The 16,725-nt window shown below is 37.6% G+C and overlaps 1 protein-coding gene across 1 annotated transcript in view; it reads right to left on the reverse strand.

Moving 5' to 3' along the window:
* LOC127835289 (transmembrane 9 superfamily member 2-like) overlaps positions 1-16,725 on the reverse strand; it is a 33,705-nt gene that overhangs the window by 12,261 nt on the left and 4,719 nt on the right. Inside the window, exons 2-12 of the mRNA XM_052361638.1 lie at positions 14,691-14,758; positions 13,241-13,337; positions 12,027-12,154; positions 9,734-9,863; positions 8,176-8,318; positions 6,829-6,949; positions 5,030-5,109; positions 3,570-3,678; positions 2,334-2,466; positions 1,086-1,205; positions 113-170 (exon numbers count right to left, since the gene is read on the reverse strand). Of these exons, the coding sequence (XP_052217598.1) occupies positions 113-170; positions 1,086-1,205; positions 2,334-2,466; positions 3,570-3,678; positions 5,030-5,109; positions 6,829-6,949; positions 8,176-8,318; positions 9,734-9,863; positions 12,027-12,154; positions 13,241-13,337; positions 14,691-14,758 (1,187 nt within the window). The remainder of the gene's footprint in view (positions 1-112; positions 171-1,085; positions 1,206-2,333; positions 2,467-3,569; positions 3,679-5,029; positions 5,110-6,828; positions 6,950-8,175; positions 8,319-9,733; positions 9,864-12,026; positions 12,155-13,240; positions 13,338-14,690; positions 14,759-16,725) is intronic.

Raw genomic sequence — 16,725 nt, forward strand, 5'->3', positions numbered from 1 at the left:
TCCCTTTTAATGCCATTTTACAATTATTATAAAGTTAAGACTCTGGTACATGTATATCTGTTCAGGCTACACTGCACCAAGTGCAGAACACATGCTTGTCCCTAACACTTACCCCGGGCACAGGAAAGATGTGAGGATCACGTTGGATTTCCACTTCTCACCTCCAAATGCTACAAAGATGTTAATTTTTTGTTATTACTATCATCAATATGGACACCATTTGCATTTTTCTACTGTTTAACTCCTAGAAAGCAGCTCAAGAGAGGCAGATAGTCCTAAACACAATAACCCCCTTATTTCGCCATTGATGCAAAAAAGATACCAAGTGTCTTTAGTTCAATGTCACATGGAACCTTTTTGCACCCAGAAGCCATATAGGGTTTGCCAAAAGTGTTTGTATTTAACAGATCGTTAAACATCGTAACGTTTTTTTAATCAATCTAGACACTGAGAAAGAAGAAATCAGCTAAAAGGAAGAGAAATCCTCCCAAACCTCAACTGAGAACTCTTCAATCATAAACTTTCTTGGCATCTCACATGCCGATTTCATTGAAGTTGCTTAAGTAATCAGCAGAGGCTAGCATATTGTACTACAGTTTGCAGTCAACACATATCAGTAAATTTGCCAAAGCAAGCCAGATTTCTTTCATGATAATGTAAGACCAAGAAAATATTTACATTTACACGGCTGTCCATATATAACAAGTTTCTGAGCAGGCCTGGTTCAAAGGTGACCAAGCAGTGCAGGAATTACAAGCCAGTACTAATGCTGATCAAGGAGTTTGATTTATACTTTATAGAGGATAAGTGGGTAACAAGAATTTCAACCAATGATTATTATATTAAATCAAAACTGGACAGAAGCATATTATTATCTTTATATTAGGGATACAAAACAAGACTAAAGTCATTGTATAATACTTATATAGACTCAAAACTACAAGAGGTCAAAATCTTTTTTAAACTCGATAATAAGAACAGCATTTCAGCTAATCATTTTTTTTACCCCAAACTCGACAAAACAATTGCACGAGGGTTTTACCATTTTTCCACACAAACTAGTGTGATGAGCCTATTGTACTCACTTTTGTAAAGCCTTGCGGACACGTATCCTGCCGGTGTCCCTAGACACACATACAGCACGAGGGAACAGGTCATCAGAGCACCGCGGTTGGCAGGAGACAGGAAACCCAGGCAAGCAAACACTGTAACATGATATTGAGTCTCATACAGGGAAAACTGGGCCTAATGCATGTGCGAAAAGTGTCATCTCAGATTAGCCTGTGCAGTCCCCATCAGGGACAACACTTGGCATCTACAATTGATTTTTTTAGAAGAGGCTTCCTTGAATAATCAACCTTTTATCACACAGATACGCATTTTGATGCTATTGCAGTCTCATTGAAAATCAAATTAAATTAAAGATCTTTCTAACTAGATTCAAGTTTAGAGGCTTCATTTCCAACCCTTAGATACTGATAAGCAGCAAACAGCATAAAACCTGAACAGACTGCCAGTTACTCACAGGCTGTTCTGGATTTATTCTGGATGCATTTTCACTTTTCCTCTGACTCCTTCCCTAACAGGTTATCCCTGATAATCTTTTTCTACTAACAAAACGATAGGTGGTGTGATTCAAGAACCACCTCAGGGAAGAAAATGCCCTTACCCTTAACGGCTCAACTAAACTCTTCATTTTTATTTCAAACCAGCAAAGTAAGTAACTACAGGTAAAATTAGTTTGACACCCCTGACACATCGACCTTGAGACTTGCACTACTTACCCAAAGTGATGAGAGCTAAATGCATGGGAGTTTAGTGTCGTTCCAGTCTGCACAGGCTAATCAGGTACGGATCTTTCCTCTTTTATAGAATTTTAGTCTCTTCTTTGCAAAAGTAAGCTTAGGCTGAAAGTGTTGATAAACCTGTGCAGACTGCATCAACAGTGACCTTGACCTTTCCAGACCCAAATGCTCAAGTTGGGACTACATGTAAACTTCTGTGACTTTTATAACTTACCAAGAGTAATGAGGGCCATGGAGAAGTACCACTATTTGACAACACCATGTGATTTGCACTACTACTAAGGAGCAGAGCACAGCATCCAACTTATTCCCAAACAAGTTATCACAGGTCCCCTGACAGCACCATGTTTTATCTTCAACCTACCAAGAGTGATCAGGGTCATGAAGAAGTACCGCTGTCTGACAACAGCATGTGACATGCACTACTACTAAGGATAAGGGCACAGCACCCGACCATTTCACTCGAACTCTTTCGTAAACAAGTTATCACAGGTCTCCAGACAGCACCATGTTTTTTCTTCAACCTACCGAGAGTGATGAGTGCCATGAAGAAGATCTGACAACCGCTGCCATTGAGTATGGCCAGCAGCATACCCCGCCGTGGAGGCCTGAACGCATCACCGTGCACAAGCTTCCAGCCAAACTCCTCCTGGGCCTCCTCCTGTAAGGGTACAGCATGTACGTAAAGTGTCGTCCCAGATTTGCCTGTGAAGTCTTCACAGGATAATCAAGGACAACACTTTCCGCTTTTATGAAATTGTTGGGCTAAAGGGTGTCTATTCTTATAAAAAATATAGTTAAGGCTGAAAGTGTTTTCCCTAATAGACTTTGTAAAATACACAGGCTTATCTGGGACAACACTTTACCAAATGCATTAAGCCCAGTTTTTCCAGTCCAAAGCTCTATTTATCCAGCTAAGACATATCCAGAAATGATAGAGGGTTTCGTAATTTTTAATTTTTGTGAGAAAAGGCAGCAGGGGCTTCAATAATTCCAAATTAGATTTATTAAGATGAAAGAAAACCTGTGAACAAAAAAGGACATGACATGTCATGCTGTAATATGCATTAAGTTGTATCAATAACATTCAAAGCTGACTAAGGGGCATAACTCTTGAAATGTTATTTAATAAAAAATTGCACATGCATAAGTACATAGCATTAGGAATAATGCCAGCTAATCTGAAAGTTGTTTAATTTAAGTGTGGAAAAACTTCTTTTGCCTGCAGATGGATATACATTTAAACATTCACAGTGATTCCAGTACACTCAAATCCAAAGTAAATGTTGATTATAACAATCTGTTGGGAATGTTTTTTTCACATAAGGTTTAAAATGGAAATCATAACATGCTGATTACACCAGTCTTTTCTGGCATTTTTACTGTCAGTGACAACTTCTGACATACTGTATAAATTGAGAATTTAAAAGCTAGTGCAGTATGATTTGAATTGATATGAATTGCTCTGACACCACAACAAACTTTTTCCCGCCAAGACTTCAAGTGTAAATGGCTATATGCAACCAGAATTAAACTAGAACAGCCTCCGAGTAACTCAGGTTTTGCCAGTCTTTGTAAAGCAGCATTTGGTACCTCAATTTGTGGAAAAATTAGTTGGGAACATTTGAAAATTGTGAAAAGATGAGTCGTAAACTATAATCTTTATTCAAATTTGTAAAAATTGTGAAAAAACATTTAAATAGTTTTCCTTCTCTAAGAAAGAAAATAAAACCTGTGGTCTACATGACAAAGTGGGATACTCACAGAGTTATCAATCTGGTTGTATCTGGCGATGTCCTTGTGGAGAGTCCTCAGCATTATCATGGCCACCATGCCTGACAGGAACAGCACAATCACCAGCGAGTTCATGATGCTGAAACACAGAACAGCACAATCACCAGCAAGGTCATGATGCTGACACACAGAACAGCACAATCACTAGCAAGTTCATGATGTTGAAACACAGAACAGCACAATCATCAGCAAGTTCATGATGCTGAAACACAGAACAGCACAATCACTATCGAGTTCATGATCCTGAACAAAGAACAGCACAATCACTAGCGAGTTCATGATGCTGAAACACAGAACAGCTCAATCACTAGTGAGTTCATGATGCTGAAACACAGAACAGCACAACCACCTGTGAGTTCATGATGTTGAAACACAGAACAGCACAATCACGAGTTAGTTCGTGATGCTGAAACACAGAACAGCACAATCACCAGCAAGTTTATGATGCTGAAACACAGAACAGCACAATCACCAGCAAGGTCATGATGCTGGCACACAGAACAGCACAATCACTAGCTAGTTCATGATGTTGAAACACAGAACAGCACAATCACCAGCAAGGTCATGATGCTGGCACACAGAACAGCACAATCACTAGCTAGTTCATGATGTTGAAACACACAACAAAACAATCACCATCAAGTTCATGATGCTGAAACACAGAACAGCACAATCACATGTGAGTTCATGATGTTGAAACACAGAACAGCACAATCACCAGTTAGTTCATGATGCTGAAACAAAGAACAGCACAACCACCAGTTAGTTCATGATGCTGAAACAAAGAACAGCACAATCACTAGCGAATTCATGATGCTAAAACACAGAACAGCACAATCACTAGTGAGTTCTTGATGCTGAAACACAGAACAGCACAACCACCCGTAAGTTCATGATGCTGAAACACAGAACAGCACAATCACCAGTTAGTTCATGATGCTAAAACACAGAACAGTACACTCACTAGCGAGTTCATGATGTTAAAACACAGAACAGCACACTCACTAGCGAGTTCATGATGCTGAAACACAGACTATGCACCATTTATAACAGGGACTTGAATTGAAGCAGAATCCTGATTTTTGATGCAAGCTTCTGCCAATGTCTCACTTTGGATTCATTTCATCTGCCTTGCATCATTTTAAGACACATTTTACCAAAAAGCAATCTCCAGAATATATGTTATCTCACAAATTGTGTTTGTTGCATAGTTCACTTAGGAGTATGCAAATCAATATTTTGAAAATTTCAACCACATGATCATTTGACTCATGGTTTTAAAAAGCTATTGAAATCCCTTCCAAAATAAAAATGCATTGAAGTAAAGTTATAATGCCGGTTTTCATAAACATTTTAATCATGCTCCGTCTCATGTTCTAAGCATTTAGATCTTTAAAGTGGTACATTGCGCAATCCAAAGAGGGCGTTACCTAAACCACTGGATGTTGGTGTGAGGCATGGACTCTAGAATGTAGTCCCAGCGAGAAGACCACTTGGTGTTCATGTCCTCCTGCAAACAGACATCCAAATTGCAATTCAGAGTTCATACAAACTGAAACAACCAAACTAGCTTTGATATGCAAAAACTGGGCTTAATGCATGTGCTTAAAGTGTCATCCCAGATTAGCGTTGGCATATCAAGGACGACTCTTTCCGCCTCAAGTAGATTTTGGCTAAGAAGACACTTATCTTTAAATGAAAAATACCATACCAGCGGTAATGTCATCCTTGATTAGCCTTCGTGAACTGCATCGACTAATCTGGGAAGACATTTCCCCATATGCATTGACCCAGTTTTAAACCTCCAAAGTTGGTGCATTTTATCCATTGATACAATGATATTGTAAAAGCTAATTTGAGAAAAATTTATTGTGCTATCCTAGATATCAATAATAAAAGACGCCATATTTGGCATTAAAAATCAGGTGCGCTTTATACATGGTTGCACACAAAACATTGTAATTTTGATGAGTGAAACAATCAACAACAATTCCCTGGAGCCCAAATCCAAATAATAATAATAATTATCAACATCATACTAATATAAGGTTATTTAAGAAATAATATTTTTCTATCATGGTTTGTTGTCGAATAACCCACAGTAAGGAGTATAGATGCGTAGGAATTAAATCACGAGTGTGAAGCACGAGTGATTTGATAACACGCATCTATACTCCTTACTGTGGGTTATTCGACAACAAACCATCATAGAAAAATATTATTTCGATTCTAACACGATTCTGATTGATTTGGTTCAAGCTATTGGACGTGAACTATATTTTCCAATACTCCGCCCTTCTTAGATAGTTCTTCTACAAAGTTCACTATTTAGTGACATCTTAAATTGTACATACATATGACGTCGTTTTCATTCATTAATATTTTGCAAATTACGTCACTTTCAAAGAAAACAACAATCGCAGGAACTAAATGACGTCACTTTTATTGATGCTACTGAAAAGCTGATATGCTATATAAATGTTTTCTTAATTACGTTTCTTAACAAATAACATTCTTTGCAGGCGTGGTTATGCCACTTCTCAAATATACAATTTGTTCTTTCATTACATTTATATACATGCTACATTTATTACATTTTTTTGAGAGCGGGTTTTAGCAATATTTTCTTTATTTATTAGGAACTATTTTCGAAACATTAAGCTCCGCCCATACATTATTGCAGAATAACCCACACTTGATTTCCTTCTTTGTCTATAGAAAACAAGTCGAGTGCCGTGTTAGAATATTCGATACATTAGATATATGCTCTCATTTATTATACATGATCTGTAATGTTGACTGTGATGTTAAGGATATGATTATGATGATTATTATTGCGATTATGAAGATACATTGATGACAACGATTGCAATGGCAGTGCTTATAATAATGCTGACTGTGGATGATTATACTGGACAATGATGTCCATTTTTTAACATTGAACGCACTGTTATGTTTAATACCATAGTCATAAGAAAAACAATCAACCACAAACCTCTGGGGCAAGTGTTCCCCAGAAAAATTTAAGTAGCCAGTTATATTTTCAAAGTAGCCAGCGTCAAAGCAATAAAATCGGTGTATTTGCGCAATTTCAATTAACATTTTAGGGAAAAGTAGCCGGTATCTAGATTGAATGTAACCAGTGAATTCTCCTGCTGCTGGAGCTTCTGGAAAACACTGCCTGCCCCCGCCCCCACCACTCAATCACACCCACACTGCCTAAACTCACCTGCCATTGAACACTGTATGTATATCTGATGGTGAAGTCAGTCTTGCCCTCCATCTTCACACCCATAGGTTCATTGTCATTGCACATGGCAACATCCTTCGCATTTGCGTCATACTTCACACTGTAGCGGTAACCGGAAGATAAACAAACTGAGCAGGTTCTTTGGCAATAATTGATATATGTAGGGAAGTCAAGTTGGAAAATCAAAGCTCTCTTGTGAAAAATACTTTTTGGTTAAATTCATTATAGAATAAGCAGATTAGTAGAAAGAGCACAATCAATTTCAACTCTTACTAGCACGTAAAGGTCTTGTAAAATATAAAAAGTAAAATAAAAATAAAATGCTGAATGAAACAAGAGCTGTGTTTGTGAAACAAAATGCCCCTACTGTGCTGCTTTGAAGCCATATATTGACCTTTGAACTTGAAGGATGACCTTGACCTTTTACCACTCAAAATGTGCAGCTCCATGAGATGCACATGCATGCCAAATATCAAGTTGCTATCTTCAATATTGCAAAAGTTATGACCAAGGTCAAAGTTTTGGGACAGAATGACAGACAGACAGAAAGGCCAAAAACAATATACCCCCGATCATTTGATGCAGGGGCATTAAAATACATTCTTTTCTTTGTGAGTTCATAAAACTGTTTCCCGGCTGATTTTCACATGAGTGGTAAAAATTGCTTTATTTTGTACCTTTTAACAAAGAAGCAACTGACTTCTATGCCAAATTTAGTTCCACCATGGGTAAAATCATCCCAACACCTACACAAACCAACTATTTTCTCAGAGAAGAGATTAAAGTACCACCTTATGACAGGACGATGCCCATCCTACCTTACAAGGTTCAACTAAACTCTTCAATTATATATAAATCCAGCAAAGTTAATAACTATTTGTAAAATTAGTTCGAAAATTTAAAGTAAGGAAATCAGAAGAAAAGGGTGAAAAAAAGTAAGGAAACCAGCAGAAAAGGATGAAACAAAAGATGTGTTTGTCAGAAACACAATGCCCCCTATTGCACCGCTTTGAATTAATTTTTTTACCTTTGACCTTGAAGGATGACCTTGACCTTTCACCACTCAGAATGTGCAGCTCCATGAGATACACATGCATGCCAAATATCAAGTTGCTATCTTCAATATTGCAAAAGTTATCACAAAACTTTAACCAAGGTTAAAGTTTTGGGACACACACAATCAATGACAGACAGACACACAGGCCAAAAACAATATACCCCGATCTTTCGATCCGGGGGCATACAAAATCCCACCCCTGCTAATGTACAATTAGCTACCTTTTCAATCTCTGAAAACAAGCCCTGTCCACATGCAATATTGTATACCTCTTGGGGGTCACTTTGGCAGATATGATTCTGCCACCTTCCGGGATGGTCTTGCCCCAGTCCTCACCAGTCCCAGGGTGGTATCTGATCACAAGGTCCACATGGTTGAAGAAATAGCTGGTGTCTTTTTCTGCAAACTTGGGCTGAAAGGAGACAAAAGACTTGCATGAAGATTTTTTTCAAAATGAACAAGCTTTCAAATAACTAAATTGTATTCCTAAAAAGTTCTGTTTGCCTAAGTTGCCATAACGTTGCCAGTGCCAGCATCATTGGCTGATGTTAATCCTTGAGCAGAACATGTTTCCATGATCTGATTTGTTTAAAATGATATACACACTATAAATAACGCAAGTAGATTGATCATTGTATATATACAATATATACAATTCACTATGCATGCACAATTTGCATTCCTGGGTTTACTATGGCCTTTAGTGTGTTTCATGGTATCATTGGGCAAATCTTCTGACCAAGTTTCATGAAGATTGGACAAGAAATGTGCCCTCTATAGTGTTTACAAGGTTTCTCTATAGCCAAACAGGTGAGCTTAAAATTAACACCCAAAACCATGAACTTGGGAACACTTTGGTCGTAAAATCCTCAGATTGGGAAATATGGGTCTTATTAATGGCTTGGTAATTGATTGCACAAAGCCATTTAAATATTCTTTTACATGCCTCTTTGTTTGCAATGTTCCGTTTCAGCCCTAATTATTATTGTTCACTAGCAGATAATGCTCTTTTGGCAAGAAATTGACACAACTTTTCACCTTTTGGGAATTTTTCTGATGGCAACTGAGAATTTTGCAATTTTTCCTCAATTGGGAAAGTACCTTTTACCGGTACTTTATAAGGAAGGAAAAATATTGCTGCAAGATCTACATCACTGCTCAATACAACGACTATGCAGTGTGTCCTCCCAACACTGGCGCTCATTACATCACTGCTCAATACAACGACTATGCAGTGTGTCCTCCCAACACTGGCCACTGCTCAATACAACGACTATGCAGTGTGTCCTCCCAACACTGGCCACTGCTCAATACAACGACCATGCAGTGTGTCCTCCCAACACTGGCGCTCATGGCACAGCTGTCTTTGGGCTGTTCTTTGGTGTTGACCCTTTGCATGCTAGGAAATTTGTTGTCAGCTAAAATGTCTGCTGAATTTCTAAAATTAGCATTTTCTTTGATTTTTTTCAAAGAATACTATCAGAATAGCAAACAGTTTGGATCCTGATGAGACCCCACATTTTGTGTCGTCTCATCTGGATCCAAACTGTTTGCAAAGGCCTTCAAAATTCAGTTCCAGCACTGAAAGAGTTAACAAAGCATAAACAAGAATATTCTAGACCTGCTCTCTGGGAAAACAGGGCTTTATGCATGTGCCTAAAGTGTTGTCCATCAGGCTTAGCAGGGACGACACTTTCCACTTTAACTGAATTTTTCATTTCAACAATGTTTCTTCTCAGTCCAGTCTAGCCCGAGTCATCCCAGATTAGACTGTCTGGACTGTGCAGGCTAATCTGGGATGACACTTTACATACATGCAATACTTACGCTCATTACGCAGCTGTCCTTTTGCTTTCCCTTGCTGTTGACAAAGCAACCAAGAGGGAAGCCTCGCGAGCAGTACGTGCTTCCATCCTCCACTATGTAACACCACGTCACCGGCATGTTGTCTATGATCCTGAAGTCAATATAAGGATTTGTAGGGCTCATTTTGGACCTTACTTCAGCCCCAGTCCCCAGCTCAAATGGTTCACATATTTATTTCCCTTAGTATAACCTTAAGATATTTGAACAAACATTGACTTCTACTTACGTAAGATTTTTTTTTCTAAAAGCTAACAGCAATTTTCATCAAACAAAGTTTGATAGCAATCTAAGCTATTGATTCATGTTTTACAACAAGACAAATATCATGTTACCCTAAAAATATCCTCCTTTAACAATGTATCATTTATCAACATAAATGATAGTAGTTCAGGCTTATACTCACCAATGCTGGCAGAAGTTAAGGCCAATAGTCACCCATGCTGATAGTAGTTCAGGCTAATACTCACCAATACTGATAGAGGTTAAGGCTAATACTCACTAAAGCTGATAGTAGTTCAGGCTAATACTCACCAATACTGATAGTAGTTCAGGCCAATACTCACCAGTGCTGATAGTAGTTCAGGCCAATACTCACTAAAGCTGATAGTAGTTCAGGCTAATACTCACCAATACTGATAGTAGTTCAGGCCAATACTCACCAGTGCTGATAGTAGTTCATGTAAATACTCACTTATGCTAATAGAAGTTCAGGTAAATACCAGTGCTGATAGTAGTTCAGGCTAATACTCACCAATACCGATAGAGGTTAAGGCTAATACTCACCAATACTGATAGTAGTTCAGGCCAATACTCACCAGTGCTGATAGTAGTTCAGGCCAATACTCACCAATGCTGATAGTAGTTCAGGCCAATACTCACTAATGCTGATAGAAGTTAAGGCTAATACTCACTAGTGCTGATAGTAGTTCAGGCCAATACTCACCAATGCTGATAGAAGTTAAGGCTAATACTCACCAATACTGATAGAAGTTAAGGCTAATACTCACTAATGCTGATAGTAGTTCAGGCCAATACTCACTAATGCTGATAGAAGTTAAGGCTAATACTCACTAATGCTGATAGTAGTTCAGGCCAATACTCACCAATACTGATAGTAGTTCAGAACAATACTTACCAATGCTGATAGTTCAGGTCAATACTCACCAATGCTGATAGTTCAGGTCAATACTCACTAATGCTGATAGTTCAGGTCAATACGCACTAATGCTAATATAAGTTCAGGTAAATACCAGTGCTGATAGAAGTTAAGGCTAATACTCACTAATGCTGATAGTAGTTCAGGCAAATACTCACCAATACTGATAGTAGTTCAGCCAAATACTCAAAAATACTGATAGTAGTTCAGGCCAATACTAACCAATGCTGATAGTTCAGGTCAATACTCACTAATGCTAATAGAAGTTCAGGTAAATATCAATGCTGATAATAGTTCAGGCCAATACTCACCAATTCTGATAGTAGTTCAGGCCAATACTAACCAATGCTGATAGTTCAGGTCAATACTCACTAATGCTAATAGAAGTTCAGGTAAATACCAGTGCTGATAGTAGTTCAGGCCAATACTCACCAATACTGATAGTAGTTCAGGCCAATACTAACCCATTCTGATAGCAGTTAGGCCAATACTAACCAATACTGATAGCAGTTAACCCTTAAAGCGCTGGAGCTGAATTTTAAAGGCCTTTGCAAACAGTTTGGATCCAGATGAGACACCACAGAACGTGGCGTCTCATCAGGATCCAAACTGTTTGCTATTCTGATAGTATTCTTTGAAAAAAAATCGAAGAATATGCTAATTTTAGAAATTCTGCAGACGACATTTTAGCAGACGACAAATTTCCCAGCATGCAAAGGGTTAAAGGCCAAGTGCTGATAATAGTTTAGGCCAATATTCACCAGTGCTGATAGTAGTTCAGGCCAATACTCACCAGTGCTGATAGTAGTTCAGGCCAATACCAACCAATGCTGATAGCAGTTAAAGGCCAATACTTAATAGTGCTGATAATAGTTTAGGCCAATATTCACAAGTGCTGAAAGTAGTTGAGGCAATACTCACCAATACTGATAGTAGTTCAGACCAATACTCACCAGTATTGATAGTAGTTCAGGCAAATACCAATGCTAATAGTAGTTCAGTATATGCTAATAGTAGTTCAGGCCAATATTCAACAGTGTTGATAGTAGTTCAGGCAAATACTCACCTGTGCTGATAGTAGTTCAGGCCAATACTCACCAATGCTGATAGTAGTTCTGGCCAATACTTTTCAGCATGAAGTTCAATTTATTCATGTCCTCCTTTTTTCCTGCCGCATATGATTTGATGCAGACATTCATGCATTTCACGTCCTTCTGAAACTCCAGCTACAAAAAAAAACACACATCACAACTCTGTTAACCCTCAATATTGTTTAACACTTGAAATGTCTATAGTCAATTCTGATTTACACGTTTAATTATTCAATTTATAAACACATTAACAGTGGAATCCCAGTCAAACTAAAAATGAAAAGGTTTAAGAAACTTATAAATCATAAAAGCTAAAGCATTAAACATAACAATTTAGGAGGAGAAAACTTAAGCAAGATAACAGATATAAAAGAGAAAGGTCTGCCCTGGTTCACTGACAAAATCAGATTGTGATGACATATATTTAGTCCCCATTATAGCAACCCAATAACCATCGCCCATCTTAGTGCAGAACAAGACAACTCACAAAAGTGAAAAACAGAACATCACACCCAGACATAACATTCCAGGGATTTTTTCCCATCTGTGAGAAATAGATCATTTTGTGAAATAATAATGTTGCGAACTCTTTAAAATTGTTAACATGAGCTATGTTTGGGGAAACCGAATGCCCCAAACTGCTCCTTGAAGCCAAACCAGCAGCTATTTTAGAGAAAATTGTTTAGTTCAAGACCTATCAATTGTTCAGAACGAAACTCACACTGCATGTGAATAACTTCACCAATAATCAATGGCCCAGAACAAAACTCACATTTCATCTGTAAGTAATGTAGTTAGACTGACATAACGAAAATCAGCTTAATATCTGAAAGCTTCTCTTAAAAAACCTCCGGAAAACAGTTATAAAAATGTCTAAGTCAAAGGCCCATAAGTTTGCCAAAAGTGAATAGACTGGAACAAAACACACTTCATCTGTATGTTAGTCAAGTAGATAGACTCACACACCAAATATCAAGTCACTATCTTAACGAGTTTCTGAAAAAAAAGCTGAACAATGGAATGGCGGAAGGACAGACGGGGGCATAATAAATGAGTCACGAACTGTTCAAAATTGTGGAAAAAGCAGTCTCAGAACTTTTTCTAAGTGTAAAAATTAGAGTTGCAAGTTCCTTTTAATTATGAAAATTTGAGTGGCAAACTTCTCACATTTGTGAAAAAAAGACTTAAAAGGGAAAAAAGCCCTGCATTCATGGGACATACCGTAATGGGAGATTTCTTGATTCTCTCTCCAAACACGACCTGTCCAAGGTTCTCCACTGGGGAGTGGTCCGGGCTGGTGTCCTGACAGAGGTCAAACCTGAATATGGTACCATGCCATGGATCAATTTGGCACAAAAGTCCAACTATGTATATATAACGATTGGTTAATTGAATAAAGGACTAGCTAACGGAGACAAGAATGGTTCTTCGATTCTTGAGTTCCCTCATAATTCCTTTGATGAACCAACAATAAGCATTTATCTTTTATTTCAATTTCATAACAATGAACATGTTTATACTTATAATTCATATTGTTTGTTCTTAATCTTATAATTTGAATTATTATAATGAGTTATACATGTATTAAATAAAATAAAAAATTCATAACAGTTGATTTTTCAAACAAAAAAATTTCACAATCCAAAAATTGCATTTAACAAAAATGGTCATTTAAATGCCTGAAAAACACAAATAAGGTTTTTGTTGGTTACAGAAAAAAAGAGTAGTTATGTGAATCTCATTTGCCATGGTACACAAGCAGGGTTTTTCCTGCTATGTACAAAAGGCCATAAAACAGACCCGATCCCAAAGCAAGCGGACCCGATCCTGAACCGAAATTATAAAAAAATCCCCATTTCCCCCCAAATTGTTTTTTGGAAAGAAGTGTCTTTTGTCTTTATGAAAACATTTGAATTATGGAAGTGAAAAAATAAAAAAACACGCAAGTGTTATATGTCAATATAAAGTTCAATGTGTATTCTTGGACATGACAACGAAAACTGTATTAAAATCAGCAATGTTTTCACAAAATACTGGCTAGACTAAGCTCTCTTTAGTAATCTGTTTCATGTACACCCCCTCCTCATAGTATCGTCCCTTCAACGAAAAACCTTCAAGAAGTTCTGGAAAATTAATGTTTTTTTCCAATTTAAGCAGTTGTAATTTATTTGATGGTTCTCGTTGACTATTACGACGATCATTCTCACGATTTCCAGTGTTCATTGGAAAGTAGGTCATATTTATTCCAGGGTAATGCTACAATTTTAAAATTACGTAACACACACGCACGTAGTTTGTTATTGGATTAATAGTAGCTTTAGAACAAGCACGTGCTCATGGTAACAAATCTTAAATCAAAAGGGCCGATACTATGAGAGAAGGTCACGTGCAGATACTATGAAAGTAAGGGATACATGTATATCTCAATTTTACTTTTTAAACAATCTACAAAGTATAAACATGTAACTATGATTTTTATCCAAAATGGCCAAGAAAATACCTGTTGTGTCAATATTGGTTGATAAAAAAATCCCAATTTGGTGCTTTTTGTCGATAAAAAATTCCCACTGTTATCGATTAAAAAAATCCCAATTTGACCCGACTCCTTTTCGCAAAATGGCTGGAAAATACACAAAACCTTTACAAGAAAAAAAACAGACTTTACACTTACCTATCATACTCAAATGGAATAACAGTTTCCAAGGAATTGAGCCGATTAACAAACACTGGTATGTCTTTCTGAAAATGGGAAAGAGAAAAGGATTCAATTAGAATGACCATCACAGTTTCCCAGGCCATCACAGTTACATAGACAGGGCCCTCAATCCATTTTAGGGGAAGCAAGTTGCTACCCTCATGAGGGGGAATTTTCGCCACGTTTCCCTTTTTATGGGATTTTTTTACCTACTCTCTTATTATTACATTTGTACATTTTAGCACTATATTCATTTCTTTTTTTCAAAATTTAGTTTGTTTGACGAGATTATTAAAATAGAATTGAGATATAATAATCATGAGGCACATCTTTGAAAAAAAATACAACAAGATGTGTTTGTGAAACACTATGTCCCCGTATATGACGTTTGACCTTAAAGGATGACCTTGACCCTTCACCACTCAAAATGTGCAGCTCCATGAGATACACATGCATGTCAAATATAAAATTGCTAGCTTCAATATTGCAGAAGTGGCATTACATGAGCAATTTTGACCCATATATTTGACCTTGAAGGATGACCTTGACCTTTCACCACTCAAAATGTGCAGCTCCATGAGATACACATGCATGCCAAATATCAAGTTGCTATCTTCAATATTGCAAAAGTACTCATAAAATGAGCGATTTCGGCCACATATATTCGACCTCTGACCTTAAAGGATGACCTTGACCTTTCACCACTCAAAATGTGCAGCTCCATGAGATACACATGCATGCCAAATATCAAGTTGCTATCTTGAATATTGAAATATGGCAAAAGTGTACATTAAATGAGTGATTTTGACCCATATATTTGACCTTTGACCTTGAAGAATGACCTTGACCTTTCACCACTCAAAATGTGCAGCTCGATGATATGCATGCCAAATATCAAGTTGCTATCTTCAATATTGCAAAAGTTATTGCAAATGTAAAAGTTGGCGCAAACCAACCAACAGGCAGGGCAAAAACAATATGTCCCCCACTACTATAGTGGGGGACACAGGGGTTCTGAAATAAGCTGTCCGAGTCGTCAATTTCCCCTTCCGGACAAGCAGTTTTTCAAAGATGGCTTGTCCGGGGACGAGTAAATTTTCCGTGGTAAACATTTTTTGAGAACGTAACTACTCCATTTCCCGAAAATCAAAAACGAAAGTTTATATAAATAGCTAATGATTAATCTGCGGACTGGCACACGTTTCAACTGCAAGGTAGGTAATTTTCCAACAATAATTATTTAATGTAGTAAACCAGTCCACGCGTATATAGCAACAGCCAATCACGCATAAGTCAAGATAACATTTTCAGTAGAGAAACCAGCGCACATGTCTATAGCAACAGCCAAACACGCATCAGATAACATTTTTTGTAAATTGCAAATGGCCTCATACATGTTTAACCGACACGCAGCGAACGTAAGATGTTTGTTTTTTTTAAATAAAATGACTTCAACGTCAAGCCATGACGCAAATCAGACCAATGATAAAATCAGTTCGACGTCGGAGAAGACGAGAAAAAAACAAGTATGAATATGATAAAGCCTATGTCTATGACGCCAAGCGGAAACGATAATTTGTTAAGTCTTGGCTAAATGATTTCCCTTGGCTTGAAAACGTTGCCGGTGTGTGTAAATGTAAACTTTGTAAGGAGTTTCCTTTCGAGCAGATAAAAGTATGTTTGTATCATTTGCTTAATTAGTAATGATCTTTTCTTTACCTATCTTAAAAGTACGGACAAGTACTTCTTTGGTATGGACAAGTGAATTTGTGGGTCCAGCTTGTCCGTGGAATTTTTCCCACAAAAAGGGGAAAAAAGTATACTTTTCAGGTGGGGGACTGCGGCTGAAAATCGGCCGCAGATTTGATAGATTGAGGGTCCTGATAGGGTAAGACATTTCAGCATGACAATGACCATCTTCTATAACTCATCTTCTCTGATTTCAGGGGATTTTCACCACTTTCTGCGCCTCCTGAAAATTGAGGCATTCCAGAAGCAAAGTTACGCCCCA

This window comes from Dreissena polymorpha, chromosome 6 (genome assembly GCF_020536995.1).
Source record: "Dreissena polymorpha isolate Duluth1 chromosome 6, UMN_Dpol_1.0, whole genome shotgun sequence".
NCBI lineage: Eukaryota > Metazoa > Mollusca > Bivalvia > Myida > Dreissenidae > Dreissena > Dreissena polymorpha.